The sequence below is a fragment of the Arachis hypogaea genome, chromosome 7 (assembly GCF_003086295.3).
Source record: "Arachis hypogaea cultivar Tifrunner chromosome 7, arahy.Tifrunner.gnm2.J5K5, whole genome shotgun sequence".
Classification (NCBI taxonomy): Eukaryota; Viridiplantae; Streptophyta; class Magnoliopsida; order Fabales; family Fabaceae; genus Arachis; species Arachis hypogaea.
Window position 1 is genome coordinate 5,971,085 of NC_092042.1, and position 26,863 is coordinate 5,997,947.

Below are 26,863 nucleotides of genomic sequence, written 5' to 3' on the forward strand. Positions count from 1 at the left end.
AATTAAAATTTTGTATTTTAGTTTAAATTCAAAAAATCTACATTTTTACAAATTTATAAATTCAAAACAGAATAATAAATAATTTCTAAAAATTCGTTAAAAAATATCATTTGATTCGTTAATATCTAAAGAATTATTATGAGATTTTTTATATTGAAAAATTTATATAAAACCCTCAAGATGGTATAGGAGTTAAAACTTAAGATTTTTCCAAAAATAACAGATAGTTATATAATATAAAAATGCCAACTATTAATAGTAAATCGAATAAACTTACTATTAGGTATAACATATACATACTAAATCAAATCTAATTTATTCAATTTACGTAGAGAGTCAAACAAAATATGCATGTAATCAAATTTAGTTTAGGATATTAACATAATTTAAACTTTCTATTAATTTACTCTAATAATTAAATATTAAAATTTTTTAAAATATTAATACATTAAAATTAAACTCTTATAATTATTATAAATATTAAATAATAAAAAATGGACTAATTAACAGATATGAAATGTGCTCATTAATCCATTTGTTGATCTAATATGATCAAGAATTATTACTTTTTATTTATTTTTGCTAACTATACTTGTTATTATTCGTAATTGAATTAATGTGTATAGCACTATAAGTTTAAATAAGGATGCAGCTATGAATGTTGTCAAATTGTCAGCTATTATGTACGGACACGGGTACAGGATACGATACGACACGAGATACATTGACACATAAATTTTAAAGTTTTATAAGACACAAGAACATGCATATATATAAAATATAAAATATTTTTTTAGATAAATCGTAATAGTATTTTGATATTTTACTGATATTTAAATATAAATTAATTTTTTAAATTATTTTTAATATCTTATTTTAATTATATCAAATATTTAAAATATTTTTTATTTAATAAATAATAATATATACTATATCTAAATTTATTTCAAGAATATATGTTAAGAATAAAACTGGAGACACTCATATGTGATGGTATTTAGGTGTGTTTAAGCGTGTCCGAAGAAAATTTTTTTACTTTTTATTAAAACACGGTTGGACACAGTAAACACGCGTGTCGGACGAGTGTCGGTGAGTATCGTATCCAAAATGTGTCCGAGTGTCGGTGAGTATCGTATCCAAAATGTGTCCGACACGCAGACACGGCAACTCAGCGAAGTGTCCGTGCTTCGTGCCAACAAATTCATGATTAATGGAAGATCTAATTCGTTATTATTTTTGTTTTTTTATTATGATAGATGAATGATAAAATACTTATTTATAAAATTAAAAATAGATTTTATAATTAAATAATATCTAAAGAATTAATTTATAATTAAAATTAGATAAGCACTATTTAGCCGTTATTAAAAACTTAAAAAACATGTTTTGCTATGACACCATTTAATGGTCCAAACGTCCATCGAATCCTTTGTCTAAAAAATATGCATTCCCTTCTCTTATAACTTTTAAAAAACCTCCTCTTTAATCTATTTTAAATTTTTTGTATATCTATTTTTCAAAAAAAATATTTATTACAAAAATACCTTTTAGCAAAAATTTTATTTTCTTTATCACTAAATATTGCTTACCAAAATACCATTTAATAAATTATTTTTATTGATTAAATTGTATTTTTACCAAAATATTTCAAAAAAAATATAATAATTAAATTATTTTTTCTAAGATACCCTTCAATAATTTTTTAATTACTAAATTATGATTTTATCAAAATTTTTGTTAATAATTTTTATATTTTAATATTAATTTTTCGATATCAATGTATATTATTTTAAAATTAAATAAAAAATCTTACCATTGTTAATATGTACTTAGAGGCCGTTTTTCTATTAAATTTAAGAAATTAATTTTATATTTTTATTTTAAAATTATAAATTTAATAATAATTAAAAATAAATTATAAAAATATAAAATATCTTAAATTATTTAACATATAAAATGTTAAAATAAACAAATTTAAGATAAGTGGAGAGAAGTAAATTTTGATCGTTGTTAGCATGGCAGGGCAAACTACATACATACATTAGTTGTATGTTATTTTTGTTATACTGTTACTATTTATCATTGAAATATTTATGTTTTATTGTCATGCTATGGGAATATTTTAAAAAAAAAATTGGTTGATGTTGGTTGAAAAAAGTTAGTTAGCTAGAATCATTCTTTTTAAAAAACATGGGAATATAATAACATTCCTAAAACAATTAGCACTCAGACATATTTTATAAATAACAACAAATGTGGGTATTTTTAAAATAATTATTCTTGGGGATTTAACATAATGGCCCAATTTACCAAATAAAGAAATAAATAGATAACACCCCATAATATCTTTCTCTTAATTTATCAACACTGAATCATCAGAGTGGTGCATGACAAATAGATAACACCCCATTTAATTTTACTCGTCTGCCAGTGGTTTTGGGCATGTCAAATACTAAACAAACATGCCCTTCTCAATACACACTACAACTAAATAAATTTTATGTCTTAGAATTGCATCCTCTGATCCTCACTAGTTTCACCATACAGATAGGAGTCACTCTGAGTGTTAGAAACTGGATTAGTACTGAAAGTTGGAACACTGTATGGTTGTGGTGCCACATCAACAACATCGTCATTAACCATATCCACATCATTGCAACTCAACTTGAATATGTTTTTCTGATAGAAGCTAGTAATGTCTTTCATGGTTGGTCTCTCACGCGGCTTCCTCTTGGTGCATCTTAATGCCAATAAAAGCACCTCAGTGACTTGCCTTGCTAATACTCCTGAATTGGGAAATGCATTTGCAATGTTTGGATCAAGAATCTCCTCAATTTTGCCTGTTTCCAACCAGATAGAGCTAACCCAACTAACTAAACCGGTCACATTTCTTTCCTCCTCAACAACCACTCTCTTTCTTGTTAGTAACTCAAGCAGAACTACCCCATAGCTGTACACATCAGACTTTCTGCTCTGCACTATTACATATGCATTCTCTGTATCAGGGGACAACATAGCCATGTTATAGAGATACTATGCATGTATCGTCACATTAGAGAAGCAGAAATTACTATTAGCTATGAAAGTGGTGTGCAAAATGCAAATCAATTGAAAAGTTTAGGAGAAAGTTTTTCTTTTTTCTTCCTTTGTTCTGATAGTTTATATAAACAATTAAACACTAGACCACTTAGAGAGAGAGAAGTACAGAGTGCATCAAGATCCTTCTTCCAGTCTCAACACTAAAAACAATTATCAACATCCAAAACTTTAATCTAGCTCAGGAGAAAGATCTGCATACCCGGTGCGATATAACCAGCAGTACCTACAACATATGTTGAAAGCTTTTTCCAAGAATGAGATTGACTATAAGAATGCTCAGCAAGGTTCCTATAGAAGGAAGTACCAAAATCAGATATAAGAGGCTCCATCTGATCATTAAGAAGTATATTCTGTGGCTTTATGTCTCTATGTACTATGGGTGTGGTGTGATCATTATGCAGATATTTTAGTCCATGTGCAATTCCAACAGCAATGTTAAGCCGTATACTCCAACTTAAGGGTGGTGGGGGATATTTCTCATGCAAAATATCATGGAGGCTTCCATTCTTCATGTACTCATATAAGACCATACCATAGTTCTCTCCTATCCAGTAATCTGCATAAGTGATCAAGTTTCTATGCTTTATCTTTCCCAGCACTTCAATTTCTTTTTGCATAATATGTAAATACTTCCTCTTGTTCCTTTCGAATGCAAACTTCTTTACCGCAAAAGTTGCATAACCCAGTTGAGCTCTATAAACAATCCCATGAGCTCCTCTGCCAATAATGTATTGATCATTTAGGTTATCTGTAGCCTCCAACACTATGTCGTGAAGGGAAGCTGATTGGTTTTCCATCACTTCGTTGTAAAGAAAACCGATCCCTCCTGCTCCTCTTTCAATAGCAGAACACCATTTTTCACTATAGACATCATTCTTCATTTCTTTCTTGCGGGGATACATCAAAAGTAAAGCTACCAGGATAGCTGAAACAAACAGTGAGGATCCAAGTTCTATCATTAAAATTACCAATGAACTGATGCCTTTGTAATCAGTTGATTGATAGGGACATGGCTTCAAATTACTAGTGTTGGTGCAATTCAGGCCACTAGAAGGAGAACAACTGACACATAAATGGGGATTGCCCAAGAAAGAAGATGACGAGGAATTCAGAAACTTAAAGAGAGATTTCGGAATAGGACCATGCAAGAAATTGTTTGAAATATTGATCTCAGTCAATGAAAGTAGTTTATGAAGAACATCTATGTTTCCTGTCAAATTGTTCAGTGATAAGTCCAGACTTTGCAGCTCTTGTAGATGCCCAAGTTCTAAAGGAATCACACCTGTCAATCCATTGCAACTCAAATTCAACCCATAGAACAGATTCTGCAGTTTTCCCAATGATGGAGGAATTGTTCCTCCAATCAAATTTCCACCAAGTTGTAGTTCACGAAGCTTGCTAAGTTCTGAGAAAAAGCTCGGGATACCACCTGTAAAATGATTCTCTCTTAAAATTAATGTGGTTATCCCTGTCCAGTTCCCCAGACTTGATGGGAAGGAACCGTTTAGGGAATTGAATCCAACATCAAAATGATCCATTTTAGTACAATTTGACAGCTGTGGTGGCAAAGGTCCTTCCAAATTGTTGTGTGAAAGATCCAAAATCGTAAGATTCACAAGCTTTCCAAGTGCAGATGGTATGAGCCCGGTAAACTTGTTCAGTGACATGTTAATTGCAGCAAGATTTGTACAATTTTCTAGACTTGGTGGAATTGGTCCACTGATGTTGTTCTTGCTTATGTGTAAGTATTTGAGGTTCATATTACTCTCAAAAACAGGAAGAGACCCAATGAAATTATTTTCACTGAGAATCAGCATACTCAGACTTGTACACCTTCCTACATCAGAAGGTATGTTACCTTGAAGTCGATTAGATCCCATGTTCAGCACTTGTAACTTCTTTTGAAAGAAAAGACTTGGTGGAAGATTACCAGTGAACTTATTATTTGTAAAGTCCAGTTTCACTATGCTGCTATTGATTCCCAAGTCTTGAGGAATGACTCCTGAGAACTGGTTGTCAAACAAAGACATAGTCTTTAGATTCTTGAGCTTTGCCATCTCCAAAGATAGTTCCCCATTCAATCTGTTCTCATTCAGAAATAATTCCTCTAGTTTACTGCAATTACCAATGGATGAAGGAATCGTACCTGACAACTGATTACCATGTAAGTGTAACCTTAACAGCTCAGTCAAGTTCCCAATACTGGATGGTATAGGACCACTGAGATGGTTATTGTGAAGGTTCATTTCTTCAAGCTGACGAATTTGAAACAAGGAATCCGGAATCGTACCACCCAATAGATTAGACGACAAATTCATGCTGCGTAAGCTTTGCAACTTCTTGAAAATATTTGGTATCAGTTATTAGAAAGGTCTAAGACCTGAAGCAAAGTACAGTTACTTAGCTTTGAAGGTATCTCTCCTAAGAAACCATTATTCGACAACACAAGGGTCTGCAAGCGATATAATTGTCCTATTTCTGGTCTATTCGTTAAGTGTCGTTTTATTGTTGATTTTTTTTTTCTCCAAAGTTAGTATTGTGTCTTTATTCCGAAACTTTTAGTTGAGAATGGAAAGATTATATCATTTGAATTACAATAATACTAGGGAACAATATAATTTCAGCCAAAAATCAGCTAAATGCATATGGATGCATCCAAAAGCTCTACGTGAATGGTGTTTATATTAGGTATTAGGATGTTTTTTTTCTTTATAAATTGGATGGTTCTGAATCTGTTTTCTGATTTGTCATGTTTTAATCATTTGGAGAGAAAACGAGTCCGTAATTTACGTTGCAATGATACTGAATGTATCCTAATTTAAATGTGGTGAAATATTTAATAACTAATATTTTAAATCATAAATAAATGAAACTAATTACTATATTTATAATTAATTAAATTGTTCTATTTTTGACTGATTTGAGTTTGTTCTATATACTTTTTCTTTGAATTTTTGTTTGTCGGCTTTTATCGTTCACATTTATTGCAATTTGTTTTGGTTGATGTATAAATGGTTTTTACGTCCTACTCCAAAATAGTGTTGTGTATAATAGTTAATTAAATGAAGAATGTTAAAAGATTATAAGAATTTATTATTTTTTGTCATCAAATAGTTATTAATATTTAAAAATATAAAATAAAATATGTTATTGAATAATTAGACTAAAAGAATTGAGTTAATAGCTAAATAAATTCTGATAGTCTCTAATATTTTTTAATTAAACAAACATATAACATGAAACTTTGAAGGAAGTTTTTTAGTACTTGTTATGGTGAATATATTTTGAAAGATAATTAATTTTAATTTACTTTTCTTTTGGGAAATAAGAATTATATTTATAATAAACCACCTGAATTTAGTCATCAAAAGATAACACACATAATTATTAATAACTCTAATAATAAAAAAAAATCCTAGCAGAGAAAGAGTATATACTTCGTACTCAAGGAGAATGAGAGAAGGAGAGAACACGGTGAGAAAGATGGTCATGCCATCGGAAGAGATAAGGGGGAGCGCGTGGGTGGGTGTATATCCGGTGTTAAGGAGGGTTTTTCTCGAGATGGGTTAGAAAAGACATTCAATGTCTCTTTTCGAGATAAAGTCATTGGTGCAGAAAAGTCTAAGGCCTTTGCATTAGTAGGGTATCTGGGGATGGTATCGCGACGGTCACAGGTAAGCAGGGTGATTCTCGTCCATCAAGTGTCAATTTTACCAAGGAGGCAAAGAGCTGTCTGGCTGAACCTTATAAGGAAGCCATCGTGATCAAGGTGCTGGATAAGCATTATGGCTACACGGCTCTCATGCATAAGCTTCGGATAGTATGGCTCATCAAAGGAGGGTTTGATTTGTTGGATGTGGGGTTTGGATATTTTTTGGTTAAATTTGATATTGCTACAGATCGTGAGAAAGTCATTCTTGGTGGCCCGTGGTTGATAGACGGTCACTATGTTGCAGTAAAACCATGGGATGTGGATTTTAGGCCATGCGAAAAATCCTTTGGATCAACGCTGGTATGGATTCGAGTTTCGGGACTTCCAATTTGGTGCTACCAGGAACAAGCAATGCTGTGAATTGCTTCTGCAATAGGGATTTCGGTGAAAGTAGATTTGGCCACTAAGCTTGCAGAAAGAGGAAAGTATGCCCGAGCTTGTGTTTAAATTAATCTTGAGTTGCCTGTAATTAAACATATTATAGTGCGGGGTGTGACTTATGAAGTGGAGTATGAGAGTTTACAGTTGATTTGTGCTACTTGTGCACGGTATGGGGCATGATAAATCGTTGTGCATGGAGAAGGAGTCCTTGGAAGGAAACGGAAATTCCTTTGGTGATGGAAAAAATAATGAATCCCTGACACTAATGCCACACAACAATCATGAGATTCAAAAAGAGACTGAATCAGAAGCTCGTGATTTAGGTGAGAATCCTCGTAATTTGTGTGAGAAATTAGGAGTTGTTAAAGGGAAGGATGTGGTTATGGAATCATTGGCTCCTCACGTGCTTGATGGTCATGTTAATGAGGCATGCATGGATGATGAAGAGGGCTGGCAACAAGTGCTGCGTAAGGGAAAATTCACAATGGGCCCGTCATCAAGTTTGAAGGACCAAGATGGAAAGCAGCACAAGTTTGGTTCGAGAAGGGTTCCAAGGCCCAATTTGCATGGTGATGGAGGCAAATCAATTGGCATTAGGATGGGGAAGCGAGAAAAACATGAAATTGCGCCATCTCCATCGCGCAGAACTCCTGCACGTCGTGAAATTTTTCTACGGAAGCGTCCTCAGCCTTCCTCCTTGCAGAACTCGCCAGTTGATAAAAATGGTGGCACAACAGAGAAAACTTTAGTAGATGGAAGCATGGCAGGTGCAGTGTCAGGAGGTCCGAAGGTGGCAATTATTAAGGATCAAAGTGTGCTAGTACCGCAGGACAAACCACCTATTGAGGTTGGTGATTCTGTTTAGAGTTTATATTCTTATTTATTCTGTCCCTATTATTTATGGATAGTTTAAATATGATTGTTTGGAATATTAGGGGTGCTTCTAATAAGTTAGCCCGGGTGCATTGTAAGGAACTTGTTAGGAAATTTAGACTTGTTTTCTTTATTGTGGTTGAAACTCACTCCCCTTTTCAGCATTTAAAATTATTTTGGAAAAGGTTGGGTATCACTCTGTTGGTATAGTAGAAGCAAAGGGGCATAAGGGAGGTATTTGGTTTCTATCCTCTATGAAGGGTGTTTGTTGTAAGTTCATTGATGCTTTTGATCAGGGTGTTACTGTTGAGGTTCACTTTGATAATTTAATTTGGAGGTGTAGTGGTATTTATGGCAGTCCTCAATTTAAGAAAAGGGTTCTCCTTTGGGATTATCTTGTTGCACAATCCATGATTTTTCAAGGACCTTGGATTGTTCTTTGGTGATTTTAATGAAGTCAAATTTTCTCATGAATCTAAAGGCTGTCAATTTTCTCATCAAAGAGCAGACATGTTTGCTACTTCATTAGGGGATAGTGGTTTGTTTGATCTGAAGACTATTGGGAGGCAATTTTCTTGGTACAAAAGGGTGAAAAATTATGTTGACGTGGCAAAAAAGCTTGATCGAGTCTGTATAAATAGTAGTTGGTTATCTATCTTTCCAGAGGCTTATGCAGAAGTTTTAAATAGGCTTCAGTCTGATCATTGCCCTATTCTGGTGCGTTGTAAAGGTCGTCCTCAACCTAAAGGGAATCGACCTTTCCGATTTGTTGCTGCTTGGGCTACTCTTCCTGGGTATAGGGATATTATGAACCAGTCATGGTGGTCTGGTAATAGAGGGATTCATGGCAAGCTTTCGGAAGTACAAAAGAATTCACTAGAATTTAACTCGAAGGTATTTGGTAACATTTTTGTTAAGAAATGTGAATTAGAGCAGCAGATTAATTATTTACAAAAGCGTTTGGAAGTGGTGGATAGTATTTATTTGCGTCAGAAAGAGCAACAGTTGCTTGATGATTATAATAATACTCTAGTGCAAGAAGAGCTCCTATGGTTCCAAAAGTCCAGAGAGCAGTGGGTTAGGTTCGGGGATAGGAATACAAGATTCTTTCATATTCAAACTCTTGCGCGAAGGAAGCATAATAAGATTCATGGCCTTTTTCTCAAGGATGGAGTGTGGAAAACTGATCCAGAGGTTCTGAGTCAAGAAGCAGAGTCTTTCTATAAAAGCTTATTCTGTCATTTGGATGATGTTGATTTGGGTTGCCTTGGTGATGTGCCTCTTCCTTCTCTAAATGAGGAAGCTTGCAATAATCTTACGGCACCATTTACTATGGAGGAAGTCAGAACAGTTGTTTTTCACATGAACTCTTTTAAAGCTCCGGGTCCTGATGGATTTCAAGCTTTCTTCTTCAAAGAATATTGGGAGATCATTGGTCTTGATGTTTGGAAGATGGTTAAGCAGGCATTCTCCGGTGTTACTCTTGATCCGAGAATGTTGGAGACTTTACTGGTTCTCATTCTAAAGGTTGAATCACCGGTATCTATGAAAGATTTCAGGCCGATTAGTCTCTGCAATGTAGTTTACAAGATCATCACGAAGGTCCTTGTTAATAGGCTTCGTCCTCATCTTGCGGATATTGTTGGCCCGCTTCAAGGAGGATTTATTCCGGGACGAGGAACTCCTGACAACATCATTATTGCTCAAGAAGTCCTCCACTTTATGAAGAAGACTAGATCAAAGAAAGGCACACTGGCCTTTAACATTGATCTGGAGAAGGTTTATGACAGAGTTGACTGGAGGTTTTTAGCTCATACCCTTAAGAGCTTTGATTTTCCTATTCCTACACTTAATTTGATTATGAATTGTGTCACTGCTTCTTCTTTATCTATTATTTGAAATGGGAGTCGTCTGAATGGCTTTACTCCTAGTCGAGGTCTTAGACAAGGAGACCATATGTCACCCTATCTTTTTGTGTTGTGTATGAAGCAATTGACATGTTTTATTAGTCATCAGGTTGATTTGGGCTTGTGGGAGCCGGTTGCTATTTCTAGAGGGGGACCAAGAATATCCCACTTAATGTTTGCGGATGACTTGCTTCTATTCTGTAAAGCTACAAAGAGACAAATGCAAAATGTGATGTTGGTTTTAGAGACTTTTTGCAAAGCATTTGGGATGAAGATTAATGTGGAGAAGTCTAAAGCGCTTTGCTCTAAGAATGTCTCTGCAACAAGGAAAGAGATTTTCACTGGGGTATCCTCTATCAGATTTGTCCAGGACTTGGGCAAGTATCTTGGAGTTACCCTTAGCCATTCTAGGGTGACTCGTTCAGCTTTCAGTGGTGTCCTGGATAAGGTTCGGAGTAGGCTAGCAAGCTGGAAAGGGAGTTTACTCAATCGGGCTGGTAGACTCTGCTTGGTTAATTCTGTTGCCGCCGCTATTTCCACGTACCAGATGCAGGTCTCTATTTTTTCCAAAGGAATCATTAGTAAAATGGAGTCTATGATGAGGAATTTTCTTTGGAAATGACAAGTTGATGGAAGAGGATTGAATCTTGTTAGTTGGAAGGTACTAGTTACTCCAAAAAAATATGGAGATTTGGGGATTAGAGATCTTTATTGTGTAAATATTGCTCTTCTTGGGAAGCTAGTTTGGACTTTTTTCCAGCAGCCAAACAAGCTATGGGTCCAATTGTTGGATGCCAAGTACCGATCATCTCTATATGACTGTTTTAGTTATCCTAAGAACAAGGACTCTCCCATTTGGAGGTGTCTTTGCAAGGCTTGGAAAGTGTTGAAGGATGGGTTTGCTTGGTGTATTGGAGATTTGAACCAGAATTTTTGGTTTTCTAGCTGGAGGAGAGAAGGACGGTTATCTAATGAGATGGATTATGTTCACATTTCTGATTCGAATCTCCGGATACAGGATATTTGGTCAGTTGGTAGGTGGCATTTGGATATTCTTTATTCTCCTTTATCTCAAAATCTGAAAGGTAATATTCTCTCTTACAATCCAGATGAACAAGCAGGTCCGGAAGTGGGTTGGTATTGGAGTGGGTATGCTGCCAAAGTCTATAACTCACGTAATGGTTACTTGTGGTTGTGTAAGCAACTGTTTGGTTGGGAGGAGCGGGAGAATTGGCTTTGGCTTTGGCGTCAGCTTGTTCCGGAAAAGCATAAGTTTTTGGCTTGGTTGTGTCTTAAGGAGGCTCTTCCTACTGCAACTTTTCGCTTTAGAAGAGGGATGTCGTCATCGGATAGGTGTCCAAGATGTCTTTCTAGCCAGGAATCGGTTTTACATTGTATTCGGGATTGTCCAAAAGCTCAGCTTGTCTGGCATAGGTTGGATATTTCTTGTCATCCTTTGGATTTGAAGAACTGGTTCTTGTATCATAGCAGAGAGCATCTGTTCAAGTTCTTTTCGGGACTTTGGTGGATATGGCGAGCAAGGAATAATGACATATTTAATCCCCATGAAACTTGGCCTCCGGAAAAAGTGATTTGTCTGGCATTAACTTCAGAAAAGGAGCTTAGGAATATTTTTGGATTACAACGTATGTCCCTTCCCTCTACTCTAAATGGTTTTTGGAATCCCCCATCCATTGGTACTTTTAAGATTAATTGTGATGCTAGTTATTTTGGTTCGGGTGATAGTGTTGGTTTTGCTTGTGTTATTAGAGATTGTAATGGGAGTTGGCAAAGGGAGTGTTTGGGAATGATTGAGAGTAATAGTATTCTTTAAGGAGAATTGTTTGCTATTTGGAGAGGATATCTCTTAGCTTAGGATGTGGGTCAACGAGATGTTATTTGTGAGATGGATTGTGTGGAAGCATTTAATCTTGTTACTCAAAATGGTTTTGGGTTTATTGATCCATTGGTACTCAAAATAAGAGATATCATGCATTGGAATTGGCGTGTTGACTTTCGTTTGATTATGAGAGATGCAAACACGGTGGCAGATACTATGGCAAAGATGGCGATAAAGTTACAACTTTCGCATGTAGAACTTCTTTCACCTTGGGAAGAGTTTAAGAATAGTCTTAAACGGAGTTGCCCCTCTATTTAAACAGTTCCTTATTTTATTTGTTTAATTTATTTCGGTCACCAAAAAAGATAACACACATTGCATTCACGTGCTCTTTTTTCTTTTTATAATCGTCATAATCAGATTTAATGTTATTTTAGATCCTTTAGTATAAGTTTATCCTCCATCGACCATCAACTATTTACTACTGCCTAAATTATTTTAACGTACCATCTATAATCATGTAAAACTTGATTCTAAAAACCAATTGATCCTACGGTTTAATAATTATTTTCTAGATGTTTCATTTGAATTTGGAATCCCTTATTTGATTTCTATTCTCCCCTTTGATACTAATATACACTATACTACCCATTTTTTATAATTTAAAAAATTATATCTTGAAATTAAACTAATTTATTTTTATTATATAAAAGTTAATATAAATTTATTATAGAATGAGCTTATGATATATTAGCTTTTGTGATTGTACCACGTTAGCAATTTTGCATACATGACAAAATTATAATTGCGTAAAATAAAAATAATAGATTTTTACATAACAATGATAAAAAATAATTAAATTTAATACAAAAATAATTAAAAAATAACAGTTAAATATAATTAATATTTAGATTAAAACTATAATAATAGCAATTTTCAGTTATAAATATTTAATGTATATTAAACACAATAACATTTGTTTATTATGCATATATTCTCATATAACATGATTAATAAAATAAATTTATAATATCATAGTATACTTTTTATATTCTTATTCTCAAATTTTTTTTCTTTAAAATTATCTCCAAATGCACTAAAAAAATCTTTAAAATCATATTATAGAGCAACACCATCTCAAAAATATCAACAAATATAATTTATTTTTTAAAATCCGAATGAATTGTTTATAAAAAATATTCACACGAATAAATAAAAATAACTTATCACCGTAAAATTGATTATATTCTATGATAAAATATAAAAAAAAGTTGTTTATAATATAAAAATATTAAAAAACACACATAAATAAATATTTAAAGAAAACCAACTTCACAATACTTTTGTGGCTAAAAAATATGGATATGGAAATAAAATGAGCATTATACCTTAACGGGATAATTTTTAGTGTTTTTTAAAAGGATGGGAAATACGCAAATCGGAGGAATCCTGTAATTTGTATTTAAAAGATTTTAAAAATTTGGAGTACACAAATCGAACCCACCGATTTGTGTTTAAAAAATTAAAAAAAATTAAAGTATACAAATCAAACAGTTTGAGTACAAAAATCAGAATCAAACTGTCTACAAAAATCAGAATTGGACGATCTGATTTGTACTCCGTATATTAAATTATCCCACATTTTAGAAAAATACCATAGTAAATCACAATTCAAAAAACACCATTATTAACCCAATATTAAAAATAAAAATGTGTTGTATATTTTTCTGTTTTTTATTTTTGAATAATTATATTAACTTATATACAAATTACAAATAACTTTTACAACTGAGTCTTTAAAATTAACATTAATCCACATATTATCTAAACAATATAATATTTTTTAATTTATACTATATAGTATAATTAATTTAATTATGCACACATTGTGCAGGTTTGTGCAGGTCTTAAGTCTAGTTTGAATAGCAAATAAGGCATTAATAAAGTAACAATTTATTATACGTTAAGTTTGTATTTTACTACATGCAGTCATGCACGGACAACCATTGTAGCCAACTGCAAACAGGTATATAGATCTGAATTGCCTGATTATGACTGAATTCAAATGCATTATGAGCGAGGCGTACACAAGAAATCAAGCATATATTTAGTGCAAATATAAATCGATAAGATATAATTATATATAGAACGTAAGCTAAAAGTAAAAAACTTACATTATCAAACAGCATTGAAGGAATTTACACCATAGATATGGTTACTACAGTTAGCAAAAGATATTAACATATAAGCAAGCCTCTAATGAATTTACAGAAATAGAGGATGAGCAGGGATTCTAGATTACATAGACCTACGTTGGCGTCAATGTAATAAGAGATTGTACAAAGTGAAGATCCAAGTTACATTAATAAAGTCTGTAATGTACTTAAAATGGTTGACATCAAACAATGCTCGCAGCCAACCAATTTTATCAGATCACGGATGTCAGATGCACCTAAAATGCGAATATTATATTAAAACATATACAATAGGCACAATGGGACTAGTACGTTGCACAATTAGTGTGCAAGTCATTACAGTCAAACAAGTTACAAAATTAGGATATTATATGGGGAAAAAAGGGGAAAAAGTTTTTTCCATCAATGAATAGCAACTCGTCTTTCGTAAGAAAGTTATTAATCTTATATCAAGATAAGAAAATGGCTGACACTAGAAAAGGAAATAGCTGTAAGCATACATACAAAGTTTCTAAAATTTGTAGTTTCTTAATGCAATACAACACCATAACCGGGGTGTCATCACACAGAGAGAGGTCCAAGTGAGAATGGTAGTTTTACGAGTGCAAGGAACAAATTTGAGTCATCAGATTTTACATCAACTAGAATGAGAAACTGCTGTTGCGTAGATTCAAATAAATATCAAAAGTGACTAATAAATATTATAAAAATAATTTTAAATACATAAATATGAATACGAATAATAAATTATTTTTTGAAAAGTAAATATTTTGAATTATAGTAGTTTAAGTACATAAAAATATAGGTGGTAAACATTTTAAGATTTTATGTAAAGTAATTATTTGTATAATCTCTAAAGTTATCATTACTAATTTATGTTTCAAAAATTAAAACTGCATATACCTATATTGTTAACTATTTTAATAAGTACAAATAAATTGTATTTTTTCATTGTATAGGATTAAAACATAAATATTAAAATAAAATAACATTGAATAACTACCTTAATTTGAATCAATTCAAAAGTAAACGTCGTATAGACCGAATACAAATTATAATTTTATCTAAATTTGTTATATTTATTGGTGTGTTTTATAATATTACGACAGATAAAGTATATTTTTTGTCCTTAAAGTTTGTTAAAAGTTTTTAAAATATCCTTAAGTTTTATTTTATTTCAATTTTGTTCCAAAATTTTCCGATTTGCATCACATATATCCCTGACGGCTAATTTTTCAAAAAATTTATGACCAATTTAGCAACAATTTCACAAGATCAGCCTTCAACACAAGTAAATTGGACAGTTGTCATGCATTATTTCTGGATTAATCCTAAACTTTCTGAAAATTTATATTTGATACAAATTGAAAACTTCAGGAACAAAATTGAAGCAAAATAAAACTTAGAAGTGCTTTTAAAATTTTTGACAAACTTCGGGAACAAAAAATATAATTTACCCTACTATTAAAGTAAATGCAAAAAAGTAATGGATTATTAGGCATAAAGTTAATTGTGATAATCTAAAACTATGAATTAGCAATATTATTTTTTTTTCTATAAAAGAAACTATATACGAGTAGCTTGACGTCTTTCAACTATAGTATAAACCGCTCATTAGTTTTTAATTTTTGAAACAATCTAGCACACTCATTTCCCATAAATTTTTATAAAAAATGCAATTGTAAAAACAAATGAATAATCAACTTATTTCATGTGTCTCTAATTATTGTGAGAATAGTTATTAAATATGAATTGAATAACAAAGGGGACATTTAAAATTATTAAAAAGAGATTTTAATTGGAAAGATTACCTTGTTAATTATTATGGAAACTGTTACAAGAATTAACATTGAGGAGGAAAGAAAATATATATTTGGTTTCACAATAAAATTACATCTATACTAATATGCTGACATGGCAAAATTCTAAGAAATCTATATGTAATTAGTTGAATATAGAATGACTTTGGTATCAACTTTTATATAGACAAAATTGATTGATTGATTGATAGATAGATGGAATGATTTTTTTAGGTGCTAAATGACTTTTTAACATCTTTTAATCCTAACTATCCATATATATGGCTATAACTTGCAGTCTGGATTTGTGTCTCTCGCATTCATATAAGACTACTACTCTTGCTAAATAAATCTCCTATATATGTATATAATCTGGACCACTACCATATATAGATAGTCAAGATTAAGAATTGTTAAAAAGACCATATGACCAATTAAGAATTAAGAATTCATGCAACTTTAATCTTGACCATTGATGTAAAAGATATAACACAAATTTATTTCTCTCATAAAAGCACCCCTCTCACTTGGACCTCTCCCTATATAGTGTGAGTTAGCTTAGTAGAATACCAATAGGCACTAAGTGCCACCAGAAGGAAAATTTTCCATCCTAGCAAGATCAACAGCCGCAGCTATTATAAAAATGTTTCATGTTATTTTCAAAACCTTTAACTCGATAGCAGAAATGTTATGAGGTTCTCTAACCTTATTCAGCATTTTGCATCTGATCATGCTCGATAAATTCTAGAGCATCGTCTTTGGATACAACATTAACACGGCTAACCCGGCTTTTATGCGTTACTCCATATATCTTGTCAGCAACTTTCACAAGCTCTGGGCGGAATGTTGTTGTGATAAATTGTGTGGTTGAAAAGTCTGCGAGACGGCGGATCATATCTAGGGAAGTTAAGGATCCCAACACAACAATATAAAATGGAATCTTGATATCAGTCAATAAGGCAAGCATAATAATTGTTAAATTTAAATATCACCAAAAGCCCATATCTGAATCTAAACATTTCCCAACTGCCTCCTCCAAAGCACATTGATTGCAAGCATGGATAAATTTGAACTTTATATTATATATCTTCAATAAAAAAATATATATATATTGAAACAAAAAATGTAATTTACGAAGTAATAAAGCCTCACCAATGCACCAAGACCAAGGCTAAAATAGACTTCTCCAAATGAAAGATGAAGCACTGCCCTTTGAAATTCACTTGAAATTGTATTTCTCATGTAAAACTGTAAATTTTAATGTATATGTACCTGCATTTCCCTCTACTAGAAGCACTAATGCAAGAACTTAACCTGTATCTTGGTGCTTAGGTACGTTTAACAGCAATACTAACGAGAGAAAACAAACATGAAGGTATTTCCCTGGTCTTTTGAGATGAACCCTAAATGAAAGAAGGGAACATGATAAATATGTTGGAATAATAAAAATTGTTTGAACTATTTTGGATATCAAGAAAAACCTATTGTGTCATTTGATTGATGAATCTCACCTAGTAGGATAAGTCTTTTTAGCTGTAAAAGAACCATGCAAGTAACAGCTTTAGTATATTTAGAGGAGATGGTCTCAAGATGACTATTATATAAGCACTATAAAGTTTTATCGAACCACAGATGCAATACAAGTGACTGAGGAATCACAACCAGTTAATTGCCATGAAAATAAGATAGCAAGAGTAATAAAAGGATACTTCCAACAGCAGTTCTGTATTGTGGATCCAGAGCCGCATCAATCTCATCAAATAGATAAAACGGAGCAGGATCACATCGTTGTATGGCAAAGATAAGTGTAAGAGCAACGACAGTCTTTTGACCCCCAGACAACTGCTTCATGGACTGTGTCTCTCCTTGTCCAGTAAAAGAAACCTGCAAGGAATAAACGTGCCAGGAATGTTGAATAATTATAATTATATACCTAAATTGTGTGTAGTATGAAAGCAAAACAGCAGCTTTGGTTTTGACCACTGCTAGACCAATTAATGAACTGGCAAAAACATTTAAATCATAAGTAAAAAGGGCACAGCAGAAATGCACTTGCCTTCACTTTCACTCCAATGTACTTTTCTACTCTACCCTCTGGGTTCGCTTCACGAGGACCATCCTCATCATCCTCATCATCATCGTGACCACCATCCTAAGAGAAAGGAATGGATACATAATATCAATTACAATAACCAAAAAAGAAATAAATAACTTCAATTGAGATAGCTCACTTCTCACAAATTTCACATAAAAAATTGATAATCAAGCACCACACAAGAGAAAGTAAGAAATCACTTAAAGCATGACCCTATATAACATGCTAGAAAGCAAGATCCTTTCACAAACCAGATAAAGATTTAACAATCACAAACCTTCTTCTTCATCATGACCAGATGACCATGACCCCCCTGTACGAGTTCAGAAAACACTTCTCGAAAATGCCTAGCAACACCTTTGAAAGTGCGCTCTATTGATTCATCCTTCCGTTGATCAAGTACAGATATTAGCTCTCTAATTTTCTGCAATTACTCAATGCCAGTGACAGAGAACTCAAATAATTTAGTGATGCTGTATAGACCAGTGTGAAAAAAAAAATGCAAAAGTTGGGTTTGGATGTTTCACATTCAAAATGAACCTTAATACTAGAATACAACTAACATAAGAAAATAAAAGCAGTAAAAAATATAAAAAGGGGAAAAAGTTATTTCATATATATGCAAGTGGTTAACGACACCTTTTTCAGGGACAAATCAAAATATCACCACCATTTTCAGGGAGAAATGAAAATATCAACAATCAGATGCCATGAAAGATCAGTTGTACCAAATCTTTCAGATGCTATAGTGCATAACAGGAACTAGCAATGTATATCAAGCATTTAGCTGTCAGGTAATCACCCACCTTAATGTGAATTATAAAGAACCATTTCAACCAAAATGCCAGACAATTACCTCATCTCCTGCATCAAGTTCAGCTTGCCTTTTCTGAAGTTCCTCTCGTTGTTCTGTAAAATTTATATACTGGTCAAGCGCTTTCTTGTTTACATGACTGAACAGCTGCAGTTGATCATTGCACCTGTGCAACACTTTATGCAATTCTTTGATGTTCCTCCTCTTGTACCTAAGAAGGTGCAACCAAGTTAGCTAAAACCAAACTATAAGAGATAACAACAAACTGCAAGGAAATAACCTAAAACTGTAACAGCACATATCTTCTGCATTATTTAAAATATGGCAGATTTCTTGATCATTTAAAAGAAAATTAAAAAAATAAAATAAAAACCTTATTTATGACCCAAAATTGAAATAGAAAAGAAATGATCATCAAGAAAAGCCTTACGTCTCAAATGCATCTGATGTCAATGGGCCCAGTTCCCTTATTTTCTTTGTATATTCCTCTTCTTTAGCAGAATATATATTTTTTTTACTCAGCAACTGCTCTAATTCTTTTGTTTCCTCCTGAAGTTTTCTTTCATACTCATCCTCCAAAGACTGCAGACCATAGTCATGATTATTGATGAAGCAAAAATTACTGTAGCCAGCAATCAATCTATAATATTGTGTTTGGTTCTGAGAAGAAGACAAAACAAAACACGGAAAACAAGACACTAAAAACAGAGACACAAAAATTAATGTTTTTATATTTTGTTTGGTGATAAACTAGAACAAATTACAAAAGTCTAATTTACTCTTATTTTTCCGTACAAAAAGTTTAGGAAAAAAAGTATAACGATAAAAAATATAATTATGAAAATTTGATAAAATAATGAAAGAAAAAATAAAAAATAAATTGTGTCTCTTGTTAGTATCAGAAAGGACACAAAATACACTAATTCAGTGTCTCTAGACATATCTTATTTGCCAAACATGATTGTGTCTGTGTCCCTATTTCAATGTTCCGTGCCTGTAAACAAACGCAGCCTAAGAAGACTACATACCTTCAACTTATTGATTTCTTCTTTGATCTGTTTAATTTCCTTTGATCGTGCACTTATATTATTAGAGACTCCTGAGAAAGATAATGTTGTCAACCATGGAATTATAATGTTTCTTCAAAACCTCAAGAAAAGAAAAGACTAAACGGAAGTCTCACTTCTAAGCTGCTCCGTTGCTTCATCAACTAACAATTTAGCATCGCTAAGTTCCTGCGCCTTCAATCCAGCATCTACACCCAGAGTGTCATCATCAGCAGATGATATTACAGCTTCCAACTCTTGCTTTCTTCTCCTCAGGTTTGTTGTTAGATTAGTTTCCAACTCCGCTTTCCGTGCTTCCGTCTGCAAATCTCAAGTTAGAACAAGGATCTAGCCCTATAAACTGTACCAATACAAATACTATCAATTCAATAAACCTCGATACGATCAGTCTTGCATGCAACAAGCTGCTCTTTAAGTTCCTTGATTTCGGGATTCAAATCAGACAAAAGCTTCTTTTCCTCTGGTGTTAAATGGTCAATTAGTTCCGTGCCCATCTCGGCTGTTTTCATTGCCATACTAGCCTTAAGCTGTTCAATCTGATTCTGGACATCAAGAAGTGACTTTTCCTACAAGCCATTAAGGAAAAACTTAAAAATTATTGACACTAAAAATTCCACAGCCAAATTCCAACAGAAAAGAAACTCCAAGGGGATCATCTTGTATAATATAGAAATATAATAACACCTTTTTTGAAAGTGCCTTAGAAATCAATTGCTTCTGCTTGTTAGCATTTGCAATGTCCTGCTTAAATTGTTCCATTTCTGATTTTCCATGAGCACACTCAGCCTCAATCTTCTGCTGCTCGGAAACAAGTTCAGTGATCTTTTGGTCTATCTGTGAGGTAAGTTCAGTGGAAACAAAACTATTGGAGGTTGGAAACAAATATACAATGGCAAAGAAAAGCATGTGCATCGAAAAAACATAGGTGTAACTATAAAAGTTTCAACAAAATATAGAGCAAAATAATTATCTAAGCAAAATCAATCATTGTCAACAAACAACAAAATCAATAATAATAAAACAAAAAAAAATCAATGACTTTAGGTAATAAGAGTTCAAAAACCATTAAAATCCACTTAAGGGCTATGGAACCAACCATGTGCAGTCACACACAAGTTGTCCAACTACTCACGGGGAGAGGGGAAAAAATCCAGATATAATCTTATTTTCTAAAACTTGCTTGACAAAGGTCTTTACAATTTTATACACCAATCCACCTTCATCCACTAAATCATTACTCTAAGAAAGCAACATGAATATTCAAGAGAAACCAGAAATCTAAATGACAGAGAATGATGAATTTACTGTTTGAAGTTAACCAAATTATTAAGTTAGTGCCTTCCTTCCTCCTAGCCTTCGTAGCTACTTTTCTCTTTTGGGAGAAAGAATATCATAAGAAAAGAATGACACAAAAAGATAGGATGACAAGAGATCTCCTTACTGGTGCAAAAATAAACCCAAGTAAAAACTGAGTGAATCAGCACAAAAAAATAAATAAATAAATAAAGGATTTTATTTATTTAAACATATATAAATATTAAAGGATATCTTGCAGGTCAGATCTAACTTTCATCAATTCCTCCTCTTTTGAGTGAATTTCATCTTCATTTTGCTTAATGATATTCATAAACTTCAATTTTGATCGTCTATGATCATAAAATCCTCCCGTCATACTACCTTTCTTGCTAACTTGATCACCTGTAATGAAGCACACAGCTTATAGTCAAAGGCAAGACACACAGCCAGGCCATATCATGTAGACAAGCCATGTAAAGCATTTCCACACCAACCATCCAGTGTTATGCAGTCAAGACCATCAGTCCTGGCAACCCTTGAAGCCACATCCAAATTCTTGCACACAACCGTTCGGGCAAATACCTAAGAAATATCAGAAATGATGAGGGAAATCAATCCATCTATATAGTCAAGAAGATAGTATCACCAGCCACAGACAAAAAACTTATAATTAGAAGTTTACAACCCTTTAGCAAATTGCTCCTGAACATGTATTAACTTGTGTAAATAAAAGTTAACATCTGTTGTAGAAGCTAACCTGACTGAATGCAGGGTTATAGTCATGTTTAAAATTCAATTTCTTTAAGAGAGGGATGACATCAGAACTCTGGGGATAAGTAATGCGTGGTGCCCTCACTCTGTTAAGTGGGATAAATGTAACTCGTCCACCTTTATGTGCGTTAAGATGTCTAATTATCTGGGTTGACGTGTCATCATTTTCAACAACCACATGGAATAAGCTGTTTAAACAAATATATTAAAAGGAAAATGTTAAATTGCATGTACAAGTGAATTGAAACCTGTAAGGAGATCACAGCCTAAGAAGAATGACCAGCACTTCAAAAGGATTGAACAAGTGAAAGCTTTGCATGTTCCAACACAAAATCCATTTCAATCACACCAATGGAACATAGAGAAAAATACACACTAGAATGCTACAGTTTGCATAGCCTATATTTCAAACGAAATATAAGGGAGAAATGACCTGTTTCCTGCAGTAACTTCAACTGCTGTGAAGAATTTCTCCTCACAACTCAGCAACTCAATGATCGGACCATAAACACCAGAAATGTTATACTCCCTGCAGATTTTCCGAACTGAGTTCATCCCCCTTCTGACATCCTGAACATAAAGGAGTGTCAAGTATGGTGATAGAAAAAATGGCAACATCTCACTAGAGTAAGTTTATAGAAATAAAATCATGACAGAAAATCTCTGAACTGGACAGATAACAGCATCTTCCACTGCATTCCCAGATGCTAAGTACTATCCATTGTTAAATGTCCAATTAGATTGAAACATCAGCACAGAACATCATATATAATTGCAAAGGATTTTATTACCAACACATTAAAACTCCATAGACATACATGGAAAGGAGTTATATATATATATATATATAATTCTTAATAATCCCCTTTCTATTTTTAAAGTCCATTCTTGATGGTTCGTTTTAGTACCGCATAACCTAAAGGACAGAAACCAGGAAGTACTTATTGTTTCAAGTCCTTTCCTTTTATATTATAAAAGAGCAAACTCTTCCCATGTTACACAGCTGGTCCTAAGCCCGGATAAAAGAGGAGGGTTGTGACCACAGAAAAACTGTCCAATCTTCATGACATAGAACATTATTATGAAACAGCAGTAAACTCATTAATCATGACATAAACCACTTGATACTTTCTTGAAGTTGCATATAAATTCTCTAAGTAATGTTGAGCTGCAATGTATATATAATATATATAGCAAGATCCCATAAACAGAAAGCAGTTTATAAGATTTTAAGGACAAAGATCTGTATGTGGTAACAGTTAGCCTAAGTCGGGCAGTATATGTAAGTGATTCTATATTTATCCCCCAAATTAGCACCAACGCAGCAACACCTGTGTAAGTGATTCTAAAGTTATACACTAAATTAGCACATACGTACCACACACATAGTGAAAGATGGAAAATCCCAGATTTACTGTAACATTTCTTGAGAATCTAAAAGTACTCAGAAGTCAGAAGTGAGATGTTAAATAAGCAAGAAAGACAAAAACACTCACACCGGGAATTGCGTGATCAAGGCTCTTTTCAGCCTTCTCAACTTCAGCTCTCAGCTTATCAATTTCAGCAGTAAGTGTATTTTCTTTGTCCCATAAGGACCTACAAGACAAAAATTTAAAATCACAAGTAATATCTTTGTCACTCTGTAAAGTAACCAATAATAACATTTATTCTATCTAAAATAGTATGTAGGTTTCTTTACTTAGTAAGTCCTTATAGTTTACTCAAATTTTCAGTCAGATCTTTGCAAGCCATTTTTGTTTTAGAAAAAAAAATACGAATTATTCTTGGAATATTTCTTTTATTTGATGTAGGATGAATTGTGGAATATTTTGTAAGCGAATATTCCATGTGTATTGTGTTTTTTTTTTTTAAAGATAACCATTTGTAAGGACCTAATAAATTTTTTTTTTATCCATTATAGATAGCCAATTGCAAACTTTTAATCTATAAAGACCTAACAAAAAATTCCACAAAACTATAAAGCCCAACAGAATTCGTAAACCTAATATTCATTCCTTTATCCCAGAAATATATAAAGAATGCACAAAAGATATACATACTTCCTCTTATCCTGCAACTTATCTCTTTGAACTTTATATTTATTAAACCCTTGCCGTGACTGGTCAATGTGAGATTGCAAAGTAGTAATCTGAGATCTACATTTCTCAATGGTCTCATCACAGCCATCCAGTTCACCTTTAAGACGACCAATTTCCTCCAAGAGCATTTTTTCCTGTCCCGAAACAACCACCAAAAATAAATAAATAAAGAAAGAAAGAGAAACATCATACGATGATAAATAGACAGCATAGCTCAATGAAATTCATAAATACAAATCTAGCAGCCTGATAAAAAGTAGGGACCTTAATGTATTTAAAATAAAAGAAAAAAGGAAGTCCAGGCTCATTATAGCACATAAAGAAAATTTAGCACTTGCCTGCCCTGAGTTTGAGGAAAGCACTCGTTCAAGATCTTCTATCTCCTTGCGAAGCCACTTGTCACGAGCAGCTTTACTCGGAAACTGGGTTGCACGCCCTTGCTTTTGGTAGAGTATACTGAGCTGTTTCTCACGCTCCATTATTCTGATTTATAACAAAATATTTTTTTATTTATTTGGGAAAAAACACAGTTGAGGTTGTTGCATGTTCTCTACAAACACAAAACAACTTACCCTCCTTGGATTGGCTATAGAAATTATCTAAAGAAACATCAGTGTCAAATACATGCACAAACAAGCAACAAATACAAAAATCTATATGTTATATCTAGAGAAAATTTCTGCAAGAATGATGAGGACAAACAATATTTCATTATCTTCTCTAAAATTAGTTCTTTAAAGATAATAGAATGAAATTATAAATAGCCAACAGAATAATATTAAAACATATCATGTCAAAAAGACTAATTTGTACATTCAGAGAGCGCTGCATCCAATTATATTATTGAACTGCAACTTTAGACACCCACAACCGTAGCTTACCGCTTGGTGATTTCTTTTTCTTCCATAACTTGTTCCTCATATTTAGGTCTGATTTTCTCCAGCTCATCATTTGAATCTTGAATGTTCTTCTCAAGTATCTTCAGTTGTCTTGCAGCATCTTCCTGAAAGCAGGTAGGTGAGAACAGATCTTGGACAAACCATCCCATCAAAAACAAGTCAAACAAGTAATCACCATCATAGTGATACCTTTGCTCGAATATTTCCAGTAATCTTCTCTTGTAGGTCCTTGACATCAAGCTCAAGCTCTGTGTGCTTCTTTAAAGCCTTTGTTCGTCTCTTTTCTATACTTTCTTTCTCTTTGTTAGAGTTTTGAAGTTCTTTTGCAACATCTTTCAATGTATTCTCTAAATCTTTGATTTTCTCATGGGCATCAAGCACGTCATTATACTTTTTTGCAGATGTTTCAGAAACCTTGGCTCGGGCTTCTTCTATCTAAAACAAAGTGACAAGCATTCAACTACAGGCATCAAAATCCAATATTTCAAAATTCTAGAGGAGAAATCAAATAGGGTTTCTTCAAAAGCAAATCTAATCAATAGAACACAATAATAATCATGAATAAACTTATAGATACAGTAAAATTAAACATAGACAACCTCCATAAGTTTTTGTTGAGCATCTTGAACTTCTTTGCTATAAATAGCATATTCCAAAGATTTTCTCTGCTTGTCAAGCTGCTGATATTTCCGTAGTTCCTCTTTCTCCTCATCCAATTCCTTCAACCTCTCATCTAGATACTGTACAACTTGAATTATTTGCTTTCTTTTATTACCTATCAAACAGAAAAATGCTGGTTGATAAGAAATCAGTGTCAAGAATAATGAATAACATAAACCGAAAGCCTTAAATTAACTAGTTAAACAGAAAAACATGCCAGTTTCCTGCATATTTTCAGACTTTCACGACGCCGCTCCTCATAAACTCTAGTACCACCAATTTCTTTCAATAAATCCAGTCGTTCTGAGTCTTTCATCAACGTTAGTGATGATATCTATGCAACAATAAGAAACAAACAATCAAGAACTCTATCCAGCTCATGGTTTACCATATATTTATATTTATATGTAACGTGACGAAGAATCTTATCAAAATGAAACACACATTTAGGCACCCCCGCCGTGCACCAATACCTTTCCTTGCTGCACAACATAGTAAGGATTTGAGCGAGAGAACCCAGCACTTTCCAGTAAATTCATCACTTCAGTTTTTCTGCAGATCATTTATAATTTTCTTTAGGAGCAGAGGGAAATAGTCATTTGGCTAAGCAGTATAAACCAGAATATTTCATTTTGAACTGAAGTCAAAAGTGAACGTCAAAACACACGCACTAATATGTTAATAAATTCTACTCACGTTATGTGTTTTCCATCTAAAAAATACTCATCCTTCTTCAAACCAATAGTCCGGCGCAAACGCACTTCCTCCTTGTCAACCTATTCAGCAGCAAAGATAGATGCCAATATTTCAAACAAAATTATTGCCAATCGTATCCATATTCTATAAGAACAAAAATCACTAGAGCTTGAGCAATTCTGAAGCAATGGAGAAATTACATCACCCTATCGAGGCTGAAGCATTTAAAAAAAGGATTTCCATATGACTTTAAAAAATACAATTATAAGAATCACATCAAAACTTAGGTAGTTTTTCAAAATTGAAAGAGACCCAGTGTACTCCATGAATCAAATGACTACAGAGCAAGCAGAAAGTATTTAACATTATTTTAAAGTATGTAAATGAAATAACTGAAAGAGGCAATGCAGAGAAAGAAACTGTACTCGTAATCACAAATTTATTTGGTGAAAACAAAACCTTTATGTTATTACTCATTGACTCATTTGCCAAAAATGGGTTGAGCAGCATTACCCATAATATGCATTCATTAGATGAGAAACACAAATATCCAACACATTGTTGCACTTAAAGCGATTAAGAAAAGACATGTTAAAAAGCTCTAAAAAGGCAACTTGTTAGAGAATCCATATGAATATTTCTAACAAAATATTAAAAAGG

The 26,863-nt window shown here is 33.0% G+C and overlaps 2 protein-coding genes across 2 annotated transcripts; both read right to left on the reverse strand.

Moving 5' to 3' along the window:
• Positions 1 to 2,235: 2,235 nt before the first annotated feature.
• LOC112702206 (leucine-rich repeat receptor-like protein kinase PEPR1) lies at positions 2,236 to 5,534 on the reverse strand. Its single transcript, XM_029288116.2, has 2 exons — positions 3,299 to 5,534; positions 2,236 to 2,996 (listed from the first exon to the last, which is right to left on the reverse strand). Exons 1-2 carry the CDS (start codon positions 5,415 to 5,417, stop codon positions 2,506 to 2,508), a joined length of 2,610 nt encoding a protein of 869 aa, XP_029143949.2. The 5' UTR covers positions 5,418 to 5,534; the 3' UTR covers positions 2,236 to 2,505.
• Positions 5,535 to 13,968: 8,434 nt separating this feature from the next.
• On the reverse strand, positions 13,969 to 26,285 carry LOC112701036 (structural maintenance of chromosomes protein 3). Its single transcript, XM_072199017.1, has 24 exons — positions 26,204 to 26,285; positions 25,981 to 26,059; positions 25,725 to 25,841; positions 25,447 to 25,622; positions 25,037 to 25,282; positions 24,830 to 24,951; positions 24,287 to 24,431; positions 23,910 to 24,082; positions 23,346 to 23,445; positions 22,283 to 22,419; positions 21,836 to 22,037; positions 21,573 to 21,660; positions 21,330 to 21,480; positions 20,467 to 20,617; positions 20,157 to 20,348; positions 19,899 to 20,082; positions 19,744 to 19,814; positions 19,146 to 19,297; positions 18,758 to 18,926; positions 18,179 to 18,325; positions 17,863 to 17,958; positions 17,516 to 17,690; positions 16,512 to 16,703; positions 13,969 to 14,264 (listed from the first exon to the last, which is right to left on the reverse strand). Exons 3-23 carry the CDS (start codon positions 25,735 to 25,737, stop codon positions 16,513 to 16,515), a joined length of 3,081 nt encoding a protein of 1,026 aa, XP_072055118.1. The 5' UTR covers positions 25,738 to 25,841; positions 25,981 to 26,059; positions 26,204 to 26,285; the 3' UTR covers positions 13,969 to 14,264; position 16,512.
• Between the last annotated feature and the right edge of the window lie 578 nt (positions 26,286 to 26,863).